The sequence below is a fragment of the Podarcis muralis genome, chromosome 13, assembly GCF_964188315.1.
Source record: "Podarcis muralis chromosome 13, rPodMur119.hap1.1, whole genome shotgun sequence".
Lineage (NCBI taxonomy): Eukaryota > Metazoa > Chordata > Lepidosauria > Squamata > Lacertidae > Podarcis > Podarcis muralis.
Genome location: NC_135667.1, coordinates 15,174,413 through 15,194,003, shown reverse-complemented (window position 1 = coordinate 15,194,003; position 19,591 = coordinate 15,174,413). Strand labels below are relative to the sequence as shown.

General features: G+C 46.9%; 1 protein-coding gene across 3 annotated transcripts in view; it reads left to right on the top strand.

The window, feature by feature from the left end:
• Positions 1 to 14,242, top strand: part of STX1B (syntaxin 1B) — a 69,052-nt gene extending 54,810 nt beyond the window's left edge. Inside the window, exon 10 of one of the 3 annotated variants that reach the window (XM_028704177.2) lies at positions 9,926 to 14,242. In XM_028704177.2, the coding sequence (XP_028560010.2) occupies positions 9,926 to 10,267 (342 nt within the window). In that variant the 3' untranslated portion in view covers positions 10,268 to 14,242. Of the gene's footprint in view, positions 1 to 1,245; positions 1,443 to 4,909; positions 5,545 to 9,925 lie in introns of those variants that run through there. The other 2 variants (XM_028704179.2, XM_028704178.2) reach the window with 2 other exon arrangements.
• The last annotated feature ends 5,349 nt before the right edge of the window (positions 14,243 to 19,591 follow it).

Sequence of the window (19,591 nt, the reverse complement as noted above, 5' to 3'; positions counted from 1 at the left end):
TTATCAGAAAAGTCAGCCTGTGGATCACAACAGGCTTCAGCGACCTGCTGCCCTCCAGATGTCTTAGACAACAAAGTCTGAAAAGGTGGGGTTACAGGCAGTGTTGAGATTGGAGGTACCAATTGGCCAATCGCCAAGGCTTGCCTAGTAGTTGTGTTGGTGACGCTTTGCAAACCCCAGCAATCACAGCCTCATGCCTTTGCCTTTGCCTGCACAGCTTGGTTTCAGACCATGTGGGTCAAAAGAGGTCAGCTGACATCATTGTTATATCAGGTGATTGACAGGTGGGCAGCCCCACCCACCCATAAAACTTGTCCTATGCGGAGTGAGGGAGATAAGGAATTTGCTCACCAGCCAGATCCTCCCCACCCTCCCATGTCTGATACCAAGCCATCAGCCTTGATGGCATCTTACAGAGCCTGAGAGGTGGGAACGAACTTTTCTTCTAAAATAGGCAAGGGGGAAGCTGACAAGTGCAGAGAGAGGGGAGGCTGGCCTATGGAGGAACGCAGTGGCAAGTACTGAAACCCTGATGGTGGTTGGGAATGAGGACAAAGGGGATAGTCATAGAATCGAAGGGACCCTGAGGGTCATCTAGTCCAACTCCTTGCAATGCAGGAATCCTGTCCACAGCCATCCTTGGGCGGACGCGAACCACCAACCTTCTGGTTAATAGCCAGATGCACTGACCCATTGCGCCACAGCCAGGATGGCCAAAGGCCAAGATGGAAATTGAAGATTTTGAGGAGGCATTCAAAGTGAGGAAGGAAGGGAGTCTACTTCTTGGTTGCTGTGTTGGTCGGTGATATCAAACACCATTTGTGATGGATAGCTCTGCCCTGGTCCATTCTCTGGCGGCTGCCACTCAAACTCACGTGCATGGCCTGGTGTAGGCCTTTCCGAACCTGATGATTTCGGACTACAACTCCCATCAGCCACAGCCAGCCTGGGTGTTGCAGTCCAAAACAGCTGGAGGATGACAGGTCAGGGAAGGCTGGTTTGGTGGGTCTACAGCCCACAGTCAGTTCCTGGGCTTCCCTTGCATCACAGCCACTCGTATCTTGCTGAAAATGTGTTGCTTCGATTGTGTACTGTGCAGGAGTGCACAACATGGCGGCCCACAGTTTGAGACTCAACGCCTCGCCTACCACAGCCTGTTACTAATGCTCGTTTGTCTTTCTTTCCTCCCCTCCCTCCTCTCTCTCCTTTTCCGTATTGCTCCGTGGATTTTCTTGGGTAATGTAGAAGAAAATTATGATTATAATTTGTTGTGTGGTTCTCGGTATAGTACTGGCCTCCTCCATTGGGGGCACGCTTGGGTTGTAAATTAAAGCAAAAATAATAATAATAATATTATAATAATAATTTAAAAATTGTACATGCAGTGGATATAACAGCACATGTTCCAGCTACCTATAGATAAAAACAACTTTATCGGGTCAGCAAATCTAAGTTTGTTGTTCAGCATCATCTTTCTCATCCATTTTTACTCATTTGCTGGACACCAGGGTTCTGCCCAGAATTTCCAGAGATTCTGGGCCTCAACCGGGTGTCTCGTAACCGCACCTCCTCTCCCCCTCCCCTCCACCATGGTCCAAAACGTGTAATTCCTGCCCACCCCGGCGATCTCCCCCTTCATATCAATGGTTAACCCTGAGGGAAGAAATGGTTCGTGGAGCTCTTTTCCCGCCTCAGCGTGGGAAAGGACCCTGCCACGAATCAGGCAGTCATCTCTAAACGGGCCGTTGTTTAAAGTGCTAGGACAGGAGAGATACCTGAAAGGGAGAGGGGGGGGGAATAGGCGGAAGCATTAATGCTGGAGTACTAGGCACTAGCGAGGGCCGCGATCTAGCGCACAGCTGTTTGGAACTTACTCCGTTGCACGCAGGGGTAGGGTCCGTGTTCAGGTTCCCCCTCACTGCCTGTAGAAAGGGAATAGTGAACGGTACACCTCGCACAACTGACAGACACTCCCTTTTCATATCTGGCAATGGGAAACCTTGGGGAAAACAGGCGTTTCCAAAAGTAGCATTCGTTGCAAGTACAGTCATGCCTTGGTTCTCAAACGCCTTGGTACTCGGACATTTTGGCTCCTGAACGCCACAAACCCAGAAGTGAGTGTTCCGGTTTGCAAATGCTTTTCAGAAGCCGAACGTCCGCCGTGGCTTCCACAGCTTCCGATTGGCTGCAGGAACTCCTGCAGCCAATCAGAAGCTGCACCTTGGTTTTTGAACCGTTTCGACTCCCGGAATGGATTAAATTCGACTGTATTCCAAAACACACACAGATACACAAACAACAACAACCCTGAAGTTTTCATTCTTAGGTACCTGGAAAATTGAGTCAATTCTCAGGGCACAATCTGTTCATCTGCTGCATCTTCTTCCTTGTCCGTCTTCCCCACCTTGTGTGTGGCTCCACAGGCAGAACTTTCCTGCCACAGGCCCCAACCCCATCCCTTGCCGCTGTCAGAGAGCTGCCTACACCTGGCAGCACGTGTAAGAGACTAACCGGATCAGCCCCTCAGATTTCAAGGATTATCATGGCGCTCCAGGACACTTGGGTAGCAGTAAATCAAATCGCTGCGTCCAAAAGTTCCTGCCGCTCTAGCTTCCAAAGATACTCAGTGTGGACTACGGCCACGTTAAATTGGTGCGTTGATAACGACCGCCTTTTTAAAAGATTGCCATATCAGCGGGGAGCAAGCAACGTGTCAAAGCTCACATATCAGCACAGTATTATCAAGCAATATTTGCAGCAGCCAGGAATCTGCTTTAGGGGCGCTAGGAAAAGGAATGCTCCCGCGTCGAGCCATCAGGAACGCCACAGCATTTGCTCCTCTCTTACCTCAAAACTTGTGATACGAATGTACCCAAGACTAGAAAACAGAGACTGTGGCGTCCAGTCGCCCTGTTTCAACATGCGCCAGAAAATAGAATTCTGAACTACTGCTAGCTCATGACTGCGACCAGCCACTCTGCCATTCTCCCAGCCTTTGCACATAGGACTGGGTTATTAATTCAGTTCATTTGTATCTGGCAATAAAAGAAAACCAGAGCATACGATGCTCTTCTGGGCTTCAAATTAGGACCACAACTAGAGGTGATGTTAGTCGTACACTTTGTCCTGGTGTGCATGATGTTTTAAAAAATCATAAATAGCTATTAGTAGGAAGGGTGGTGTCGGAGGATGATCAGGGCTGTGGAGGAGGAGCTTTAACCATTTGCTGCTGCCACCGTCTCCACTGGAATCAGGTGCCTTGAGGGCCTGCTCTCTGCAGTGGGACGAAAGCCCAGCGACCAGCGGGTGCTTCCCTCCCACTGCAGACACGTGGGGAGCAGGGCAGTTCCACTCAAAACCATTGCCATAGTCCTTATCTGGCCCAGTGAGTATTTATGTTTATTTTCAAATATCATCCACGCCACGGCTTGCCACATGACTAATGTCAAATCTGCCTTGGCCCTTTGTAGGCCAAAAATGCCACCTCTGGGGCTGCAGTGCTTGTTTAGAAATGTCCCACAAAATTCAGAGTGTACCATGTCAGACTGGAGGGGAGTTCTCACATTTTGAATTCTTCTTCATTAAAAAAAACAAACCCAAAAAACTCTCCCTGCCAATGGAAAACTAGTTTATAGGTTTCAGCTTAACCTCATCTCCTCCTGGGTGTGCTCGTTTTCTGTTTTCAGAGAGATTCTGACAGGAGGAGAACCTTCTAGAACCTAGCCCCCTCACTTGCATGCTGACATGGATGGTATGGCTCCAGGGGGGGTCTTGCTGGATGTGGTGTTTTTGAACATGCAGTTCAGCTCTGAGCGATTTCGAATCAGAAACGGAGACGCCTGTCTTAGTAATCCACTGCCAGAAATCAGCCGTTAACGAAAGGGGCACGGGCAACAGTAGAAGGCTTGTTCATTTTTCTAATAACATTCCAGTTTTCCAGACTTGATGGAGAAGGACTGTCAGGGTTTCTTCCCTGCAGTTCAACGTGGAACTAAAATAAAATAAAACAGTAAGGTTGTTGCTACCATCAGTAGCAAAATAGAAGAAAATAGCCTCAACTATACTAAAGTTGTCAGCTGATGCTCCAGTAGTGTAGACTTACTTATATGGCAATTGGTTCCCTTGAAGGCTGATCTCAAATGAATCAACTAGAACAGGCTTAATTCATACAGCAGGCATTTGATAGCATTCCATGCAACATCATTTGGCCCATACCTTCCAACACCTTGAAGGCAAAAACAAGGACACCATCTTCCCATATTTTTCCGTGAGAGAACGGCCGCCATTGTGGGCGTCGTGATCTCGCGCCACGATCCCCCCCCGCCCCCCGTGCTTTCTTTGGGGATGGTGGCCAAAACCTTGCATTTTGGGTTGCCACTGAGATCGTGCTTTTTTTTCAGGGGGAAATCATGGCGCAAAATTGTGTGAGACCATGGCACCCAAAATGGCTGCCATTCTCTCATGAGAAAAAAAAAGGGATGCCTTGGTTTTTCTGAGACATTTGCAGAGTGTGTTGTTCCCCCGCCTATAGTGGCTCTTAAGGGCAGTCTCTACATTTCAGCAGAATCAGGAGGGAAAGCTTTCATTGGACCATTTCAAATTAGAGATAGGGGGTTGTGTGTTTGATAACAAACCCTTCTTCTCAAGTCCGGAATCCTCGTACAGAGTCAACCTAGCTGTCTCCCTGAAACATGCTTGTTTTCTCTTCGGCAAGAAGTTTTGGAGCGCTGAAAACTCCAGTTGCCCCCCACCCACAGCCCAGCTTGGCACACGAAGTGCTTTACCACATGGTTCTGCTGAATGTGTGAAGTGGTTCTTGCTTTCAGGTACATGTACTTGGGATCACAGCCTTTGGATCTGGGTTGTTGGTTTTTTTACTTGTTTTGATTCCTCTGCCCTGTTCCCTCAGCCGCATTGCCTTGACCCAGTGATCATCTTTCGTGACCTTCCATTATCTACACTGAGCAGCTAGGCTGCTGTGGGATCTCGCTGGCTGCCATAAACCAGAGGCGATCCCTCGCTCTGCCTTCTGGGCATGAAGACCAGCACGAGAACCTACCGCAGGCTAGGAAGACGGAAGTCCTGGGAGGATCTTCAGGTCAATTTCTGCATGCACAAAGCGTCGCTCATGCGGAAAGAGACCCAAAGGCCAAACCCACCTGAATGCAAAAGCAAAGGCATATCCATATCAAAACTCCATTCACAGAACTAATTATGCACAGTGTATAGCTTAGCTGTCGGTTGTATCAGTGCCTGTGAAATAAGAAGCAGTGCTAAGGTACTGATCGCCCTGAAAGCATACTCTGGCCATGCTACAGTCGCATTACCCAGCTCTTAAAAACTGGCAAAGTATTATTATCCATTGGCCTATTTGTGTTAAAATGCACGCCCCTGTGTAACAGTACTCCATCGCTAGAGTATCCTAATGATGCTGTATCCTTAGCAGAAAACAACAACGGCACCTGATGCGATTAGAAGAAGCCACACTCTGACCCTTGCCAAATGTGCTGCAGTATTTAAGAACCCAAAGGTGGTGCAGTATTCCGGAGTACTGTGCCCCTGTGTCGAGTTTAGTGAAATAGCTTTCTGCCTTTCCGAGAAAATAAAACGAGCAATGCAAACTGCGCCAGCAACCTTAGCACCCAAACTATGCATCCTTTTCAGGAGCACTCGGTTGACGTTTGCTCCTTTAAATGGCATCTCTATTTAAAAGGAGAAGAAGAGAGAGAAAAAGCACACCCAATGATTAGATTTTGTAGTAGAACATTAGCTGCTTCTTGGTAGGCTTTTGTAGATCTGGAATTACCTGGAGTGAGTACCAACGATCCAATTATAATATTATGAGTAGATTGTGTTGTGGAGTTACCATTCTGGGGGGGAAATAGTATTATTATTTTTTAAAAGAATAGCATGAAAATTATTTTCTCCAGAATGTAACATTTCTCTAGGAACATGCAGGGCAGTGTTTTTCAGTGTTCGGGAGCATTCTTACGTCTGAGATGTTTGAGAGCGTGTAAGAAGTGTCCCCCACCCCAACCCGGTGTTTTGCATAAATCCCTGTTCTGGGCTTGCCTCCTTTGAGGGGAAGCCAGTTTACTAAGTCTCTGTCTTGACCGTCATTGCATCATCCAGTCCCTCCCAATTCAGAGACTCAGCAGAAATGCCCCATTCCTGATTGATTTGACAAAGCCCGAGTAGTGAGCATACAGAGATGCATTGGGCAGCCTCCTTTCCGGCTGGGTCATTTGGGCTGACAAAAGGGCACTTCATTCTTTCTTGGGCTCCTGTTCTCAGTGTGGAATTCCTGGTGTGTTGAGGAATTCCTCAACACACCAGTTATCAAAGATGGCAAGGTCCATACAGACCTGTTCTTCGCTGGAAGCGTCTTCCGTTTCCCATGGCCGCAGTGTAAAGTGAAGTGGGCTCTACATTTGATGGTCTTCCTAGATTGTGAGGGACAGAGGTCAGGGAAGCACAAAGCCCCCCACCACCAACCTTTCATGGGCTACCCCTGCCATTGATCCCCTCGCGACTTTTTCACTTCCTGTCAATGCACTAGCAGTGACCGCTAGGTGTGCACACCTTTTTGAATGTCCCAAGAATTTCCTCCTGATACCTGAGCCTGCTAATCCGGACTGGGGGGCAGATACAGGGCAGCCCCCAAAGTGCCAGCCGTGGATGCCTCAGGCTTCAAAACACGTTGAATGTGGAAAATTTGAGGAGTCACCCACATGGGAATAAGTAGCCAGAAGCGGCGATGGAAATTATCCAACCCTCTTGGCTGTGGAAGGTGACCTTTAGCGTGGAATGACTCCAGACTGGTTAGAGGAAATAATGCAATTCTAGAGGGAGGAAGCCCAATTGTTCTGTAATGCTCAGGATCCTATCCAGTTAGGCCCCGCCCAGTTCCACCTGCAATTCTGTTCCCCAGGGTTCACTCTCTTAAACAAAAGGGTCCTCCATACAACTTTCCCACTGGGGTGGGTAACGGTGAATTCCTCCCACCTCCAAACTCTCATTTCCCTTACCCATTCACGCATCTGCTATTTCTTCCGTCACCTTTGATTCTGATTTTATAAAGTGTGTGTGTGTGTGTGTGTGTGTGTGTGAATACATATCTGTATGTAGATATGTTCAACATTTGTTCAGCGTGGAGGTTTTTTGTACCTATATACAACGGAGCTGATGGGGATATAGGTAAACATATATAAACACACGCTTGTTGTATACTTCAAGCAGTATGTGATGTGTGTTTGCATATGTGTGGGTGTGCCTGTGTGTTACTCTGTACGTTTCTGGTTTTCCGCATGTGATCACTGGCAGTCCTTTGCCCTGCTTACTCCAGAAGGAGGAGATCCTTAAACTTCAGCGGGGATTTGGGCAAAGGTTGCTCCAGAGTAAGGGGGTTTGAGGTCTAGGTCTAGGTATCCTCATATATATGGCATCCTTGCTGTCAGACTTTATAGGAAGATTCTATGGGCAACTTTTCTTTCTTTCTTTTAAAGCACCACCAAATTTGGGTCAGATCGGGGGTTCACACGATCACTCAAGCTGGATTAGTTCACACCAGTAATGGAGAATTAACAAACAATGAATGCAGTTATAGAAGAGCAAAGAATGATCTTTCAAATACTGCTGAATAGGGTAGCGATTCTAAACTTTATTTGCAAGTGAAACCTACATTAGAAATACAATGCACAGATTTACAAGAGGAAACTGGGGGAAACCATCACCTTTTTATGTTATTTTTACCACCCTGATTATGTGAATCAAAGGGTAGCTAGAAAATGCAAACATTGATCTAACCATGCACTGGAAATTCACTGATCCTTTAGTAATTGTGGAAATGGATCACAGAAGCGAGTATACCTTAGTTGCTTCACCTAAAGATGGGGCAGAAATTCAATTTGGCTTACATTTAAACAGGAATCAACCCAATTCATGCTTCCCGAAACAATTTGAAATTTTGCCCTTTGAAATTTGTCCTTCTCCGAATTTTGTAATGATGCTCTCCAACTCTTCATGAAGCCTTCTCCCCCCGCCCCCCGCCCCCCATTGCAAAGTGAAATATGGAGAACTGAACTTAAACACTGGTGAAAATGAGAAATGGAGAGGAACTGAAATTGACGGGTTTGCCCGTCCTTAGCTTCAGCAAGAATGGAGAAGCGGACCCTCCATCACTGTATTTTAAAATGCCGCTATTAGTTATTCTGTTTAGAGCTGAGCTACGCAGTCAGCAGATCTGTGTGACTTATCTCCTGGTGCTGAACCCGCATGACTTCAGACAGCAGGCAGAGGACCAGGCGCTTGAGCCCTTCCGTGTACTGTACTGTATAAATCCCGTCCATTTCCCTGGCATATGGTTGTTCTGCGTAGGGAGGGAAGTTATACTGTACTTGAGCAAGCATTCAAATGGCCCATCCTCCACCTGCAGCTTGAAGCAGTGCATTAGGTCTGATCACGAAGCTTGACTCTTAAGGGAAACCACCCAGGGTTAACACAATCTTCACATTCGCAGGATGCTTACAAGACCTTGTGGGGACGTAACTGGAGTACAGAGTGTGGCAAATGTCTGTTACGTGTTGTTGGCATGACGAAGTATGCTTAACATGCATACGTGACACTGTTGATGCCTGTGTCCAGCTTTTAATGTGCCTAAATACTACGCGCTATAACTATTTATTTGTGTGTGTGTGTGTGCGATTGGTTCTCAAAGTGCAAGGTGGGTCTACCAAGGAAAGGGCAAACAGTTGCTGGGGGAGATGAAATCCCTTCTGTGACTCCCCTCAATTGGGCCAGGAGGTTGGAGGGGCCCCTTCTACCTCTCCCCTCCCCTCTCTGCCCTCAACAAAACCACAGATCACGTGCCCTGTCCCTTGGGTTTGCCGCCAATACTGAGGATTAACACTGCCTTCAAAATTCATCTCGGCTATACATTTCTCCGAGGGCAATTGGAAACTTTGTCTTTTCCTTGGCTTTTTTTGGGAGAAGTTCCATTGCTGTAGCTCGCTGGCAATTTGAGAACCATTTCTCTGTATTATATCGTGGAGAGGTAGAGATAACATTTATGTATATACTGGTATAGGCCACGTTTTTGCTATGCAATGGGTTTCTAATGTGTGCATTTAGAGGCAATCTGTTTACCCACCACCACTCCCTACCCCCCATATCGCTGAGCAGGCAAGAAAGCCCAGTTGGAAACTAACTCCAAAGTGGCTCAGGGTCTAAATCATTGTGTTGGGATATCTAAAAGCCATTGCAAATTCAGCCGCTAAGCTATATCAGTATATTAATGTGTGTGTCACAAGCGTGCAAATCGAACGCATAGGTCTGACTTACCGGTGTGGGTGTGCTGCTCATCTTTTTGTGTGTGTGTATATAAACACACACACACACACACACACACACACACACACACACACACGTAAACACACAAACACACCCCGACACAGTTCAACTCAAACACACACACACATTAAAAATGTGAACGGAACTGTAATTACCCTCAACCAAGCCCAAAAAGTTTCCATTCAATATCTGGGGTTCATCTATTAGAGAAATTACGGTAGGCGGGGCTGGCCCAAATTAAGTGTGCAGTGCATGGTGGGAGATGTAGTCCACACATGGTTTGCCCTGAAAAGCTGCTTATACTTGTGTGAACTGCATTTTTCGTGTTCTGTTGGGAGGCTGGATTTATTTGCTTTTTAAGGGTGGGAATGCCTTGGTCTGTTCAAAGAATCATCCTTTACATTCAGGGTTAATCTATCCATTTGCCATGGGGTGCTTTTATTTCATTGTTTAAATGCGTTTAAAGGATACCTTTGTTTGGGGGTAAATGCAGTGTAAACTCCAGAGTATATTTGTACAGTACTGTGTTTTCTCTGTGTAAATACATACATACATTCCTTATTTTCTCTTTATAAAGCCTTCATCATGTCATCTCTGCATAAAAAGAGATCAAAATCCAGAAAAAAAGAACAAAGAAAACTTAGATTTTTTGATCTTTTTTACAAAAAAACAAATTCAATATAACACACAAACCAACAAAAAACTGTTTGGGAAAAAAAGATACGACGACGCAAAGATAAAAAGACAAACCCTACGAACGTGTCGAAAACCCCCTGACTTTCCATTTTGGGTATTGATCTGTGTATTGTTTCAATGTAGGCGGTTTATTGTAGTCTGTGGCGTATTTGCTAAGAAACAACAACTTTTAAAAAAACTTCCTTTTTTCCAAAAAAAAATATCATTCTTTATTTCCCATTGACATATCCTTCTTTTCTCTGACTCTTTTATTCCCCTCTGCTTTCTTCGCTGAACTTCTGTGGTATTAAAAAATAAAAATAAAAAACCACCAACCCACAAAAGAGGGGGACAAACTCTCAGCATACCTTCTTTCTCCCCCCCCATTTCACCAATCAACTCATTTTACAAACAGAAAAAAAAAATAAGAGAGAGAAAAGAAAACTATTTCCCTCTTTGCCCCATAAAAACCATGCCGTTACTGAGCGTCCTTTTAAGGGACAAATGCTTCGTCATCTCTCTTTCCTGTTCCTTGTTTCTTTGTTTTTCATTTGATTTTGGATCGAGGGAGTTCATCTGATTGGCGGTCAGCTAATAGTCCTCTCGGAGTTCCACGCATGCTGTAGTGCAGGGATGAATCTCTTCCTTACTTGGGGCTCCCTGTTCGTTGCAGCGCAGGAGACCTCTTCCACGTTTTGCAAAGGAATCTATGCGCAGAGAACACTCGCAAAAGCTCCTTACCCGTCAGAGTTTCCACATCTGGAGAAATAAAAACATATGTTAAAAGGAGATTGGCTCTCCCCCACCCTGCCACTTCTAGAGACAGGCCTAGTGGGATCTGTTAACCTTGGGCCTCCCCCTTTTTAATTATTTCTTATTTATTTATTTACAGTGGACACTCGGGTTGCAAACGTGATCTGTGCGGGATGCACGTTCACAACCTGCGGCGGCACATCTGCGCAAGCACAAGTTGCAATTCAGCGCTTCTGAGCATGCGCAAAGTGCAATGTAGCACTTCTGCGCATGCGCGACCTTCAAAACCTGGAAGTAACCCGTTCCGGTACTTCCGGGTTTCAGAGCGTCTGTAACCTGAAAAAAACTCAACCTGGAGCATCTGTAACCCAAGGTGTGACTGTATTGCATTTCTATCCCACCTTTTTTCTGCAAGGAGCTCGAGTTGCCGTACATGGTTCTCTCTCTCCTCACTGAATCCCCACAACAACCCTGTGAGGTAGGTCAGGCTGAGAGGCAGCAACTAGCCCAACGCCGTTGTGACTTTGATAATGTGGTCCAGACTCCACGGTTCCCCGTAGCAGCCGGATGGTTTGACACCAGAGTCCTCCCCCCGCAAAGAAACCTCTCCAAAGAAACCACATGAGGTATCTTTCAAAAGGAACTAACAATATTGGGGTCATAGAATCATAGTTTTGTGGCGATGGAAGGAACACCAGGGGTCAACTAGTCCAACCCCTGTTTAATCACAGTTTAAATAATCCCTGACAGATGGACCACCCAACTTCCGTTTAAAAACCTCCGGTGAAGGAGAGTCTACCACCTTATGAGGTTTCCTTATGAAAACATCGCCAGCCTAAAAGCTACACGTCCGCTCCTGTCGTTCATTTTGGAAGATAAGCCTGCATTTTCTCAACAAACGAGCTTATTTGTCGTTTCCCTTTGCAATGAGTTCTCTGGCATGTATCTTCCTATTTCCTATTTCCAAAACATCGCAACCCCCATATCTAGTGACTTTAGGCTTGTTCACCCGTTAGTACAATACTGAATGGAGGTAGAGGCAACCCAGGACTAGAATTTTGCCAACCCAAAGACCATCATTCCAAGTCAGGGACTGTCTCCAAATACCATAGAAATACATATATTCCAGCAGGCTTTTGATTCGGGGAGCGAGGGGCTGGGAGGCAACTTGCTGGTGGTTTGTTAAAAGGAATATAATCCCCAGTTGGAAACTCGTCAGATTTGTTGGCGCTTTTGCCAGTGAGTGAGAAACTATCCATTCCTGCTTCCTTTACGATTTTTATCCTGCTGAAAGAGCTTCCTCGGTCCAAAAGAAAAGGGGGGAATATTTATTTATTTTTCTACAAAAAGAAATATATATATATATATCTATATATATCTCCATCTTCCTATTTAAAATATAATTTCCCCCTCCTCCCCCCACCTCCTCCTCTCTCGTGGTGCTTTCAAGGAGTCAGAAGGGCTCGCCAGCCCCTGATCTCTCAAAGATTTACACAGTTGCTTAACTTGAAGTGGGAAACCCAGCTCTGTCAACCTTCGGGGCCCTTTGCAAAAGCCCTTAGCAAGACTTGGCCCTGTTCAAGAAGAAGTGTTTGAGGGTGCCGTCCCCTGGGAGGTTGTCACGGCCGTGCCCCACCGAAGTGAGCAAAGGTTGAGCAAGGCGATGCGCTCTCACGCAGCCCCATTCATTTCGGCAGGACACACGTCAGACAGCCTCGCAGCGGCTTTTACCCCAATCTCACGCTCCCCCAGTCATCACGAACCGCGCTTGCAGCTTCCATTGCTGCCTGTGGAGCGTTTCCTGGTGAAAACGGAAGGAGACCTTAATGCAAATTGGGGTGTTTCCTTTTCGTCCTATGCAGGGGGAAGAGTCGCCTCCCTTCCCCACTTCCAAGTGACATTTTAAGAGGCAATGGCAACGATGTGAAAAGGTCATCTTAGAATTATTGGCCCATAGACCCGATTCCCTCCTGGTCCTGTGGGTAGCTGACTGTCTCCTCTTAATTCAACCAGTCTGTTGGGGACGCAGTTAGGCTATCCTATTTATCTGGATTTTTAGCTTGCCCTGTCTTCTGCTTCCAAGATTTTTCTCATCTTTTGCTTTAGACGCTTCTGTGCTGTGACCTTAAGCTGGTTTCAAAGCAGTCTAACCGCCATGCCTTCCATGCAAAGAACTGTAGCTTGGGGGATTCTAGTTTGATGGTGTTGCTGAACTGCAGCTTCCATTGGCTACAGCAGGGATGGCTGGGGCATTCTTGGAAGTTGTACATCAGCAACACGCAGAGGACGCCTGCCTTACAGTTCCCAGGATTCCTCCATTGTCAAGGCATAGCAGTTAAGCTAGCGTGAAACTCGCGGTTGATACCTTCCCCATGAACAGTCTTCACTAACCTGGTGCCTTCCATATGTTTTGGACTACAGCACACATGATGAAAATACTGGCTGGTCCAAGCCATCTAGAGGTCACTACGTTGCGCATCTGAGAGTGACCAGCAGAATTCACCCATCTTCATATTTTTTTTTTTAATGACGTTATTTCATTTTGTTTCGCAATTGCTGGCCAACAAAAATAAAGGTGAGAATGCTTTCAAACAGGGTTGAAAGGAAGCATTTCTCCTCCTCCTCCTCCCTCCCCCCCAATGAGGGAATGACACATGTGCCCACTGCTCAAAAAATATATATATATAAAAAAATTGAGAGGTAAAATAATCCTGGGGGTTTTAGAGGTGGGAGTCACTGACTCCAGGCAACATGCAGGCAGGCAGGCGTGAGAGCAGCATGGCTCCATGTCTGTCTCTGGGCTCATGCACCCACAGCCAACCCTGGCATGCTGTGGAATGAGAGATCGACAAGGAAAGAAAGCAAGGTTAGGTTGCCGTGTGAATCTTGGCTAGATTCAGGGCCCAAATTGGTTCAAAAGACTCATCTCCCCATCTCACCTCCTAGCTTCCTCCTCCTCCTCTTTTTCAAGAATATTTTTTCTCCACTCTATAGTTCCTTCCCCGCCTCCGTGTGTAAATACCAGCTGCTGTGCGTGACGGGTGCCCTTCCCTTCCTCCTCCTCTCTCTCTCCCCCCCCCACCCCCCGTTTTTTCGTGGAAAAAGTTGCGTTTGTTTTGTTCTGAATGCGCTTTAACTGGCTGACTTCGGAGGGTTTGAGTGTTTTTTATTCTGGGGAAGTTTCTTTCCAGATTTCTTTCCGAATTTGTTCGTGTGGCTCTATGACTACTTCGTCTTTTTTTTTTCTTTTCCAAAAAAACGACAACAACAAACAGTCCTTTTCATTTTTAAGAAGAGATAATGATTTGATTTCGTCTTTTTTGGTTTTTTGTTTTGGTTTTTTTTCAATGTCTGTCCGAATGTGCTTAGTTAAAGCCAGTGACTAAATGCTAAACCTTTCCAAATGCTCGACGGCTTTGCACGCTCTCGCCAACGAAAGTTGGTCTAATAAAAAGGTATCACCTTTTGCCTGCCTTGTGTCTCTCTGTGTGTCTTAAACAGTCCACCTCTTTCTCTTTCTCTTTCTCTTTCTCTTTCTCTCTCTCTCTCTCTCTCTCTCTCTCCCTCTCTCCCTCTCTCTCTCTCTCTCTCCCTCTCTCTCTCTCCTTGTTCCAAGGTTTTAATTCTGTGCTTGGGTTTTGCCAGGAAAGCTGATGGCCACTCAAGTCGGAGGTCACGCAACTTTCAAGGGAAGTTGAGCACGCCTCTCAAAACATGTGACCGGCAAAGCTGAAGCCCTCATAGTGAATCCAGTTCAATACACAGCATATCAATGATGAGTTTTGGCCACTGCTTCATGGTGAAGGTTTTTTTTTTTTATTTTGGTCCATCCAGCCCCCGTGTCATTGACCCTGACCCACAGCAAAATTTCTGTGGGACTTGGGTGGGGAATGGTCTTTCTAGAGCTTCTCCACAACTGCCAGAAAAAAACCACTTTTGGGGGGAATGGCGCCCCCAAAATACGTATTTTGGCACGCTGTGCAACATTGTAGGCTTGGAAAAACACTTTGGGGTGTGCGTGTTGAGATCTTGACCTAAAATTGCACAAGAGCAAGGTGCCAAAATTGTAAGAAGAAACGGGATGTCCCAGTTTTTCCAGGGCAGTTGATGGGTATGCAAGAATAGGCTGGGTCCTGAAAACATAAATTCCAGACGTTCAAAGGCCAGTGTACAGTGAGCTGTATAGTCAAGAAGTCACCCATGCCTCTGCAGGGAAGGGAAGTCCACAACTTAGGGGCTGCCACAAATAATGCTCTCTTCAGGGACACCCTCCCTCCCTCTTGCACTTCTGGAGGAGGCAAAACTACCAAGAAGGCCCCCTGTGCCATTCTTAACACCTGGAAGGGACAAGTAGGTCAAGGAGGCAACCTTTCTGATATTTGGGGGTCAAGTCATTGAGGATTTGAAACACAGAGAAGAGGCCAGGGAGGAACCGAGCCTTCAAAGTGCAAGACATGGCCTCTCCCACTGAGCTGCAAGTTACATGCAAGAGCTCCTTGCCAGACAGGCCTGTCATAAGCCAGCAGGCCCTGGAAGCAGTTGACCGGGGTGTCACAATGTAAGGGGTGCTGAACTGCTCTGGAAGCCCTGAAGGTGCAAACGCAGTGGATACAGGCCATTTTCTCAGTCGCAGCCCCTTGCTCCGCGGAGGAGGGGGAATGAGGCTGCGAGGAGGAGACACAATTCTTCTCCACTCACAAATTAATCTTTGTGGTGGTAGCAAAATCCGTTTTCACATGGTGCCGTGATATAGCTAGAGCTGCCTCTCGTGCCAAATAATATTTAAGAGCAGCATCACAGAATTAAAAAATACGCAAAACAGCACTAATTTGTTTATTTAGAAATTCAGTTCAGTCTCCACACGCCGCTGTCCCCGGCTCAGATTATGCTGACGGCTTCCTCCCCAAGCCTGGCTGAGAACAATGCAAATTGAGCAGACCCTCACCTCTTCAAAAGAAGCTCATTTCTAGCAGAAAGGGGCTTTGACAGCTGCCACCAGCCCCCTTCATGACACTGTCACCTAGGCAGCAGCAGTCTGTTTCCCCCAAAAAACTCAAACTGAGACATATCCCACCCCCAATCTTGCCGTCCTCCAAAGAGCCCAGGAAAGCATGAGTGGTCTGTCTTCCCCTTTTTTTTAATCCCCACACAATCCTGTGAGGTAACTTAGGCAGAGAGATCGCGAACTGGCCTACAGGGCTATGTGGGGATTTGAACACAGGTCCTCCCTGATTCTTCACCAGCACTCTAACTCCAAAAGAGGGTCATGGGATAAAGTGCCTTGCTCTATTGGGTCGAGGTGGGCCGTCCTTCAGCACTTCTCCACGAAAGCCAAGCTTTGCTTGGAGAAGCGTCCAGCCAGCCAGAGTGAACTGGAGGGGAAGAGAGAATGAGAACCGGGAAGGGGAAACAGAGGGGAAAAGCTTGGGAGTCCTACGTGCGTCCAACTCTGAACAATGGGGCAGATGTGCAGTCCTGGTTTTCCGATGCAGCGGAGAGAGTTATAATTTGAAAAGGTGCCTGGCTCCACTGTTGACCTTGGCTGGAAAGGAATGGCTGGGTCCATTCTACTTTTGCATGGGTGCCTAAGAAGATCTGCTTTTGGCAAGTATCTAGCCCTCATGGGCTCAAAAACTGGAGAGTGACACTTGCTTGAAATCTCAGAAGCCAGAAAATTAGTAGGAGGGCTCAGGAAGCAGTTTCCCCAGTGGGCTGCTGCGGTGGAGCTTCTGTGCCTTGAATACTTCCTTCCTGCTCCCATGACGGCCACAAGTATAATCCATGTTATGCAAGATAGTGGAAAGGGCAGGATAAATTTATTCAGAAATCAGAGCAATTATGCAGATGGGCGTCAGAAGCCAGGCTTGGACACTTCTGCATCCTGGGATATCAATGATCTTGATAGGGAGGGTGGAAGCCACCAAATTGAAGGAGATGAAGCACGTCTGCCCTCAGGACTTTCTGGGCCTGGTATCGTGTATTTTGGTTGGGCCCCCTGCCCCTTGCCCTAGTCGGACAGAAGCCTGCATAAGATTTGCATGGATGTGTTATCTGCATTTGCAGTGCAATTTGTTTAAGGCTTCCATACTCAGAAAATGGAACGCGGGTGACGCTGTGGTCTAAACCACTGAGCCTAGGACTTGCCGATCAGAAGGTTGGCGGTTCGAATCCCCGCAACGGGGTGAGCTCCCGTTGCTCGGTCCCTGCTCCTGCCAGCCTAGCAGTTCGAAAGCGCGTCAAAGTGCAAGTAGATAAATTGGTACCTGTTATGTTCCCACCCTGGGCCACCAGGGGGATACTGTAGATAGTTATGCAAATGAAGGATCGAAAGTGACGTTCAGTGATTGGATAGTTTTAGAAAGTTGTTACAGTAACGTGGTACTGGAGCTCTATATAAGCAGGCTGACTGAGCCCTTCAGTTCAGTTCTGTCCTGGCCTGTGAATAAACAAGAGCTGTTTGAAGAATCACTGTGTCGTCTGATATGTTCACCCACAACTTAACAGTACCACTCTGGTGGGAAGGTAAACGGTGTTTCCGTGCTCTGCTCTGGTTCTCCAGAAGCACCTTAGTCATGCTGGCCACATGACCCAGAAAAACTGTCTGCGGACAAACGTCGGCTCCCTCGGCCAGTAAAGTGAGATGAGCGCTGCAACCCCAGAGTCGTTCACGACTGGACTTAACTGTCAGGGGTCCTTTACCTTTACCTTTTACTCAGAAAACAGCTTCAAAATGCCCCAGGGAATCCTCCATTGCATGAATCCAGATGAAAAAACCTAGAATGATGCACGCATCAAGGAAGACCCCAAGACAGCTTCAGAATTAACCAGAAAATTAATTTTTCGATGCCTGGAGTTCTGGGACCATTTTAGAGTTTTCTGTTGGGCTCTATGTTCTTCTCTAGGACTCATCAATCACAGCCCTGATTCCTCTCATTGGCTAAAAGCACCGAAAGGCGGGAGCAGGCTCATCTCTCGCAAAGCAATAGCCATGATGGTGACTGCAATTTCTGCTTCATAACTGTTGTTCTGTGAGGACTAGAGACTTGCTTTCTTTTCTTGCCTGGGACAGGAGTATCCTCTGCATCCCACCTCTCCCCTCAGCAACCCTGGGAGGAAAATTTACAGAAAGACACGGCTTCCCTTTTCTCCACTGCGCCGAAAAAATATTTCCTTGCCATCATTTTCAGATCCCAACAGCAACAGCTGCTCTTTGGCTGAGGACTGGCTAGTTTCAGTGACCCAACAGATACCCAGCCACTTGCCTGCCTGCCCTCCTCCTTCCCTCCTTCTCCCTATTAATATCTTCCGCGTCCTTGTTCCCTTTCAACTCACCAGACTGAAAACAAATGGTTGGGTTTTCAATAACTCCACCGAGGCGCAAAGCTGTAGTGGCAGGAATATCATTCAATTATTAAAAGCCTCTTCCGTTCCTCATAAGTCTCCCTGCTTCGAAACCTCTCGGATTTTAACATTCTGATGCCTTCAATAGTTTTATCACCTTCTTTTCTTGATATATATTTTTAATAGTTTCTGTTCATGTGCAGTTATTAAAAAGATACAATAAAAAGCAGCAATGACTGATCTGCTGCTCCAAGGACCCTACCGTGCACACACACACCTCCCCAAAGGAATGTTTTTCTTGCCCTCTTTTCATTTTCATTATCATGTTTTATTGTTGAAGTAACGTCACTTTTCTTTCCCCTAACAACCCACTTCCTCGCTTCTGACACAGAGCCTCCCGTCGTCTCTGACCATTGGCCATATTTGCCGTGACTGATGGGCGGTGGAGTCCAGTGATGACTGGAGAGGACCACAGGTTCCTCAACTCTGTCTTAAGGGAAATTTGCAATATTTTCCCCGTCTAGGTAAAGCCTCTGAGTGCAATCTCAGAGGAGGCAGCTGCTCAGTGCTGGGGATTGCTTAGGCCTGCCCAGCTGTTATCGCACAGCGGGCTTACCGAGCATTCGAAATGGGATTGTTCTAACGAGATTTCCCTTTAACGATCCAGGATTATCCACCCTACCCGATTAGCACGCAATCCGATTAGATAATGGCATTTCTGCTGGCTGGTTTGCCAAGCCACTCAGCAACTGCCAAGAGACTGGGGTGCTCCTCTTCTGAACCCCTGCCCTCTGTTCTCTGGGGCACAGCAGCCCCCTAATATTGTACAGGCCCATCACATCTCCATTGGCTTTGCGGGGACACAGAGAGAAAAAGTGAGATTTTATACACGGAGCGAATGTCTCTGCAAAGAGAAAGGGGAGACCTTAGTGGTTTGCAAACCACTACAGTAGTACCTCGGGTTACATACGCTTCAGGTTACAGACTCCGCTAACCCAGAAATAATACCTCGGGTTAAGAATTTTGCTTCAGGATGAGAACAGAAATCGTGCTCTGGCGGCACGGTAGCAGCAGGAGGCCCCATTAGCTAAAGTGGTGCTTCAGGTTAAGAACAGTTTCAGGTTAAGAACGGACCTCTGGAACGAATTAAGTACTTAACCCGAGGTACACCTGTATTTTGCTTTGCCTGCTTTTGTGAGATGCAAGCTCTCTTCACCTCCTTCCTCCCTATTTGCCTTCTAGCTAGCAGAGAAGCAGGCTGAAACTGGTGTCAAACCAAGAAGTGTTTGCAATGTAGATGTTCCCCTTGAGGGCCACAGGTTCCCCTTGTCTGCTTCACAAAGCCAGGGATTAATGCTTCCATTTTCTACCTTTTAGGCCTTGAGCCTTCCTGCAGCAAATAGAAATTCAGGGTTTGAGCTTTCCCCCAGCATGGGGACACAGCAGTTTGAAGGCTTCACCTGTTGGTTGGTTG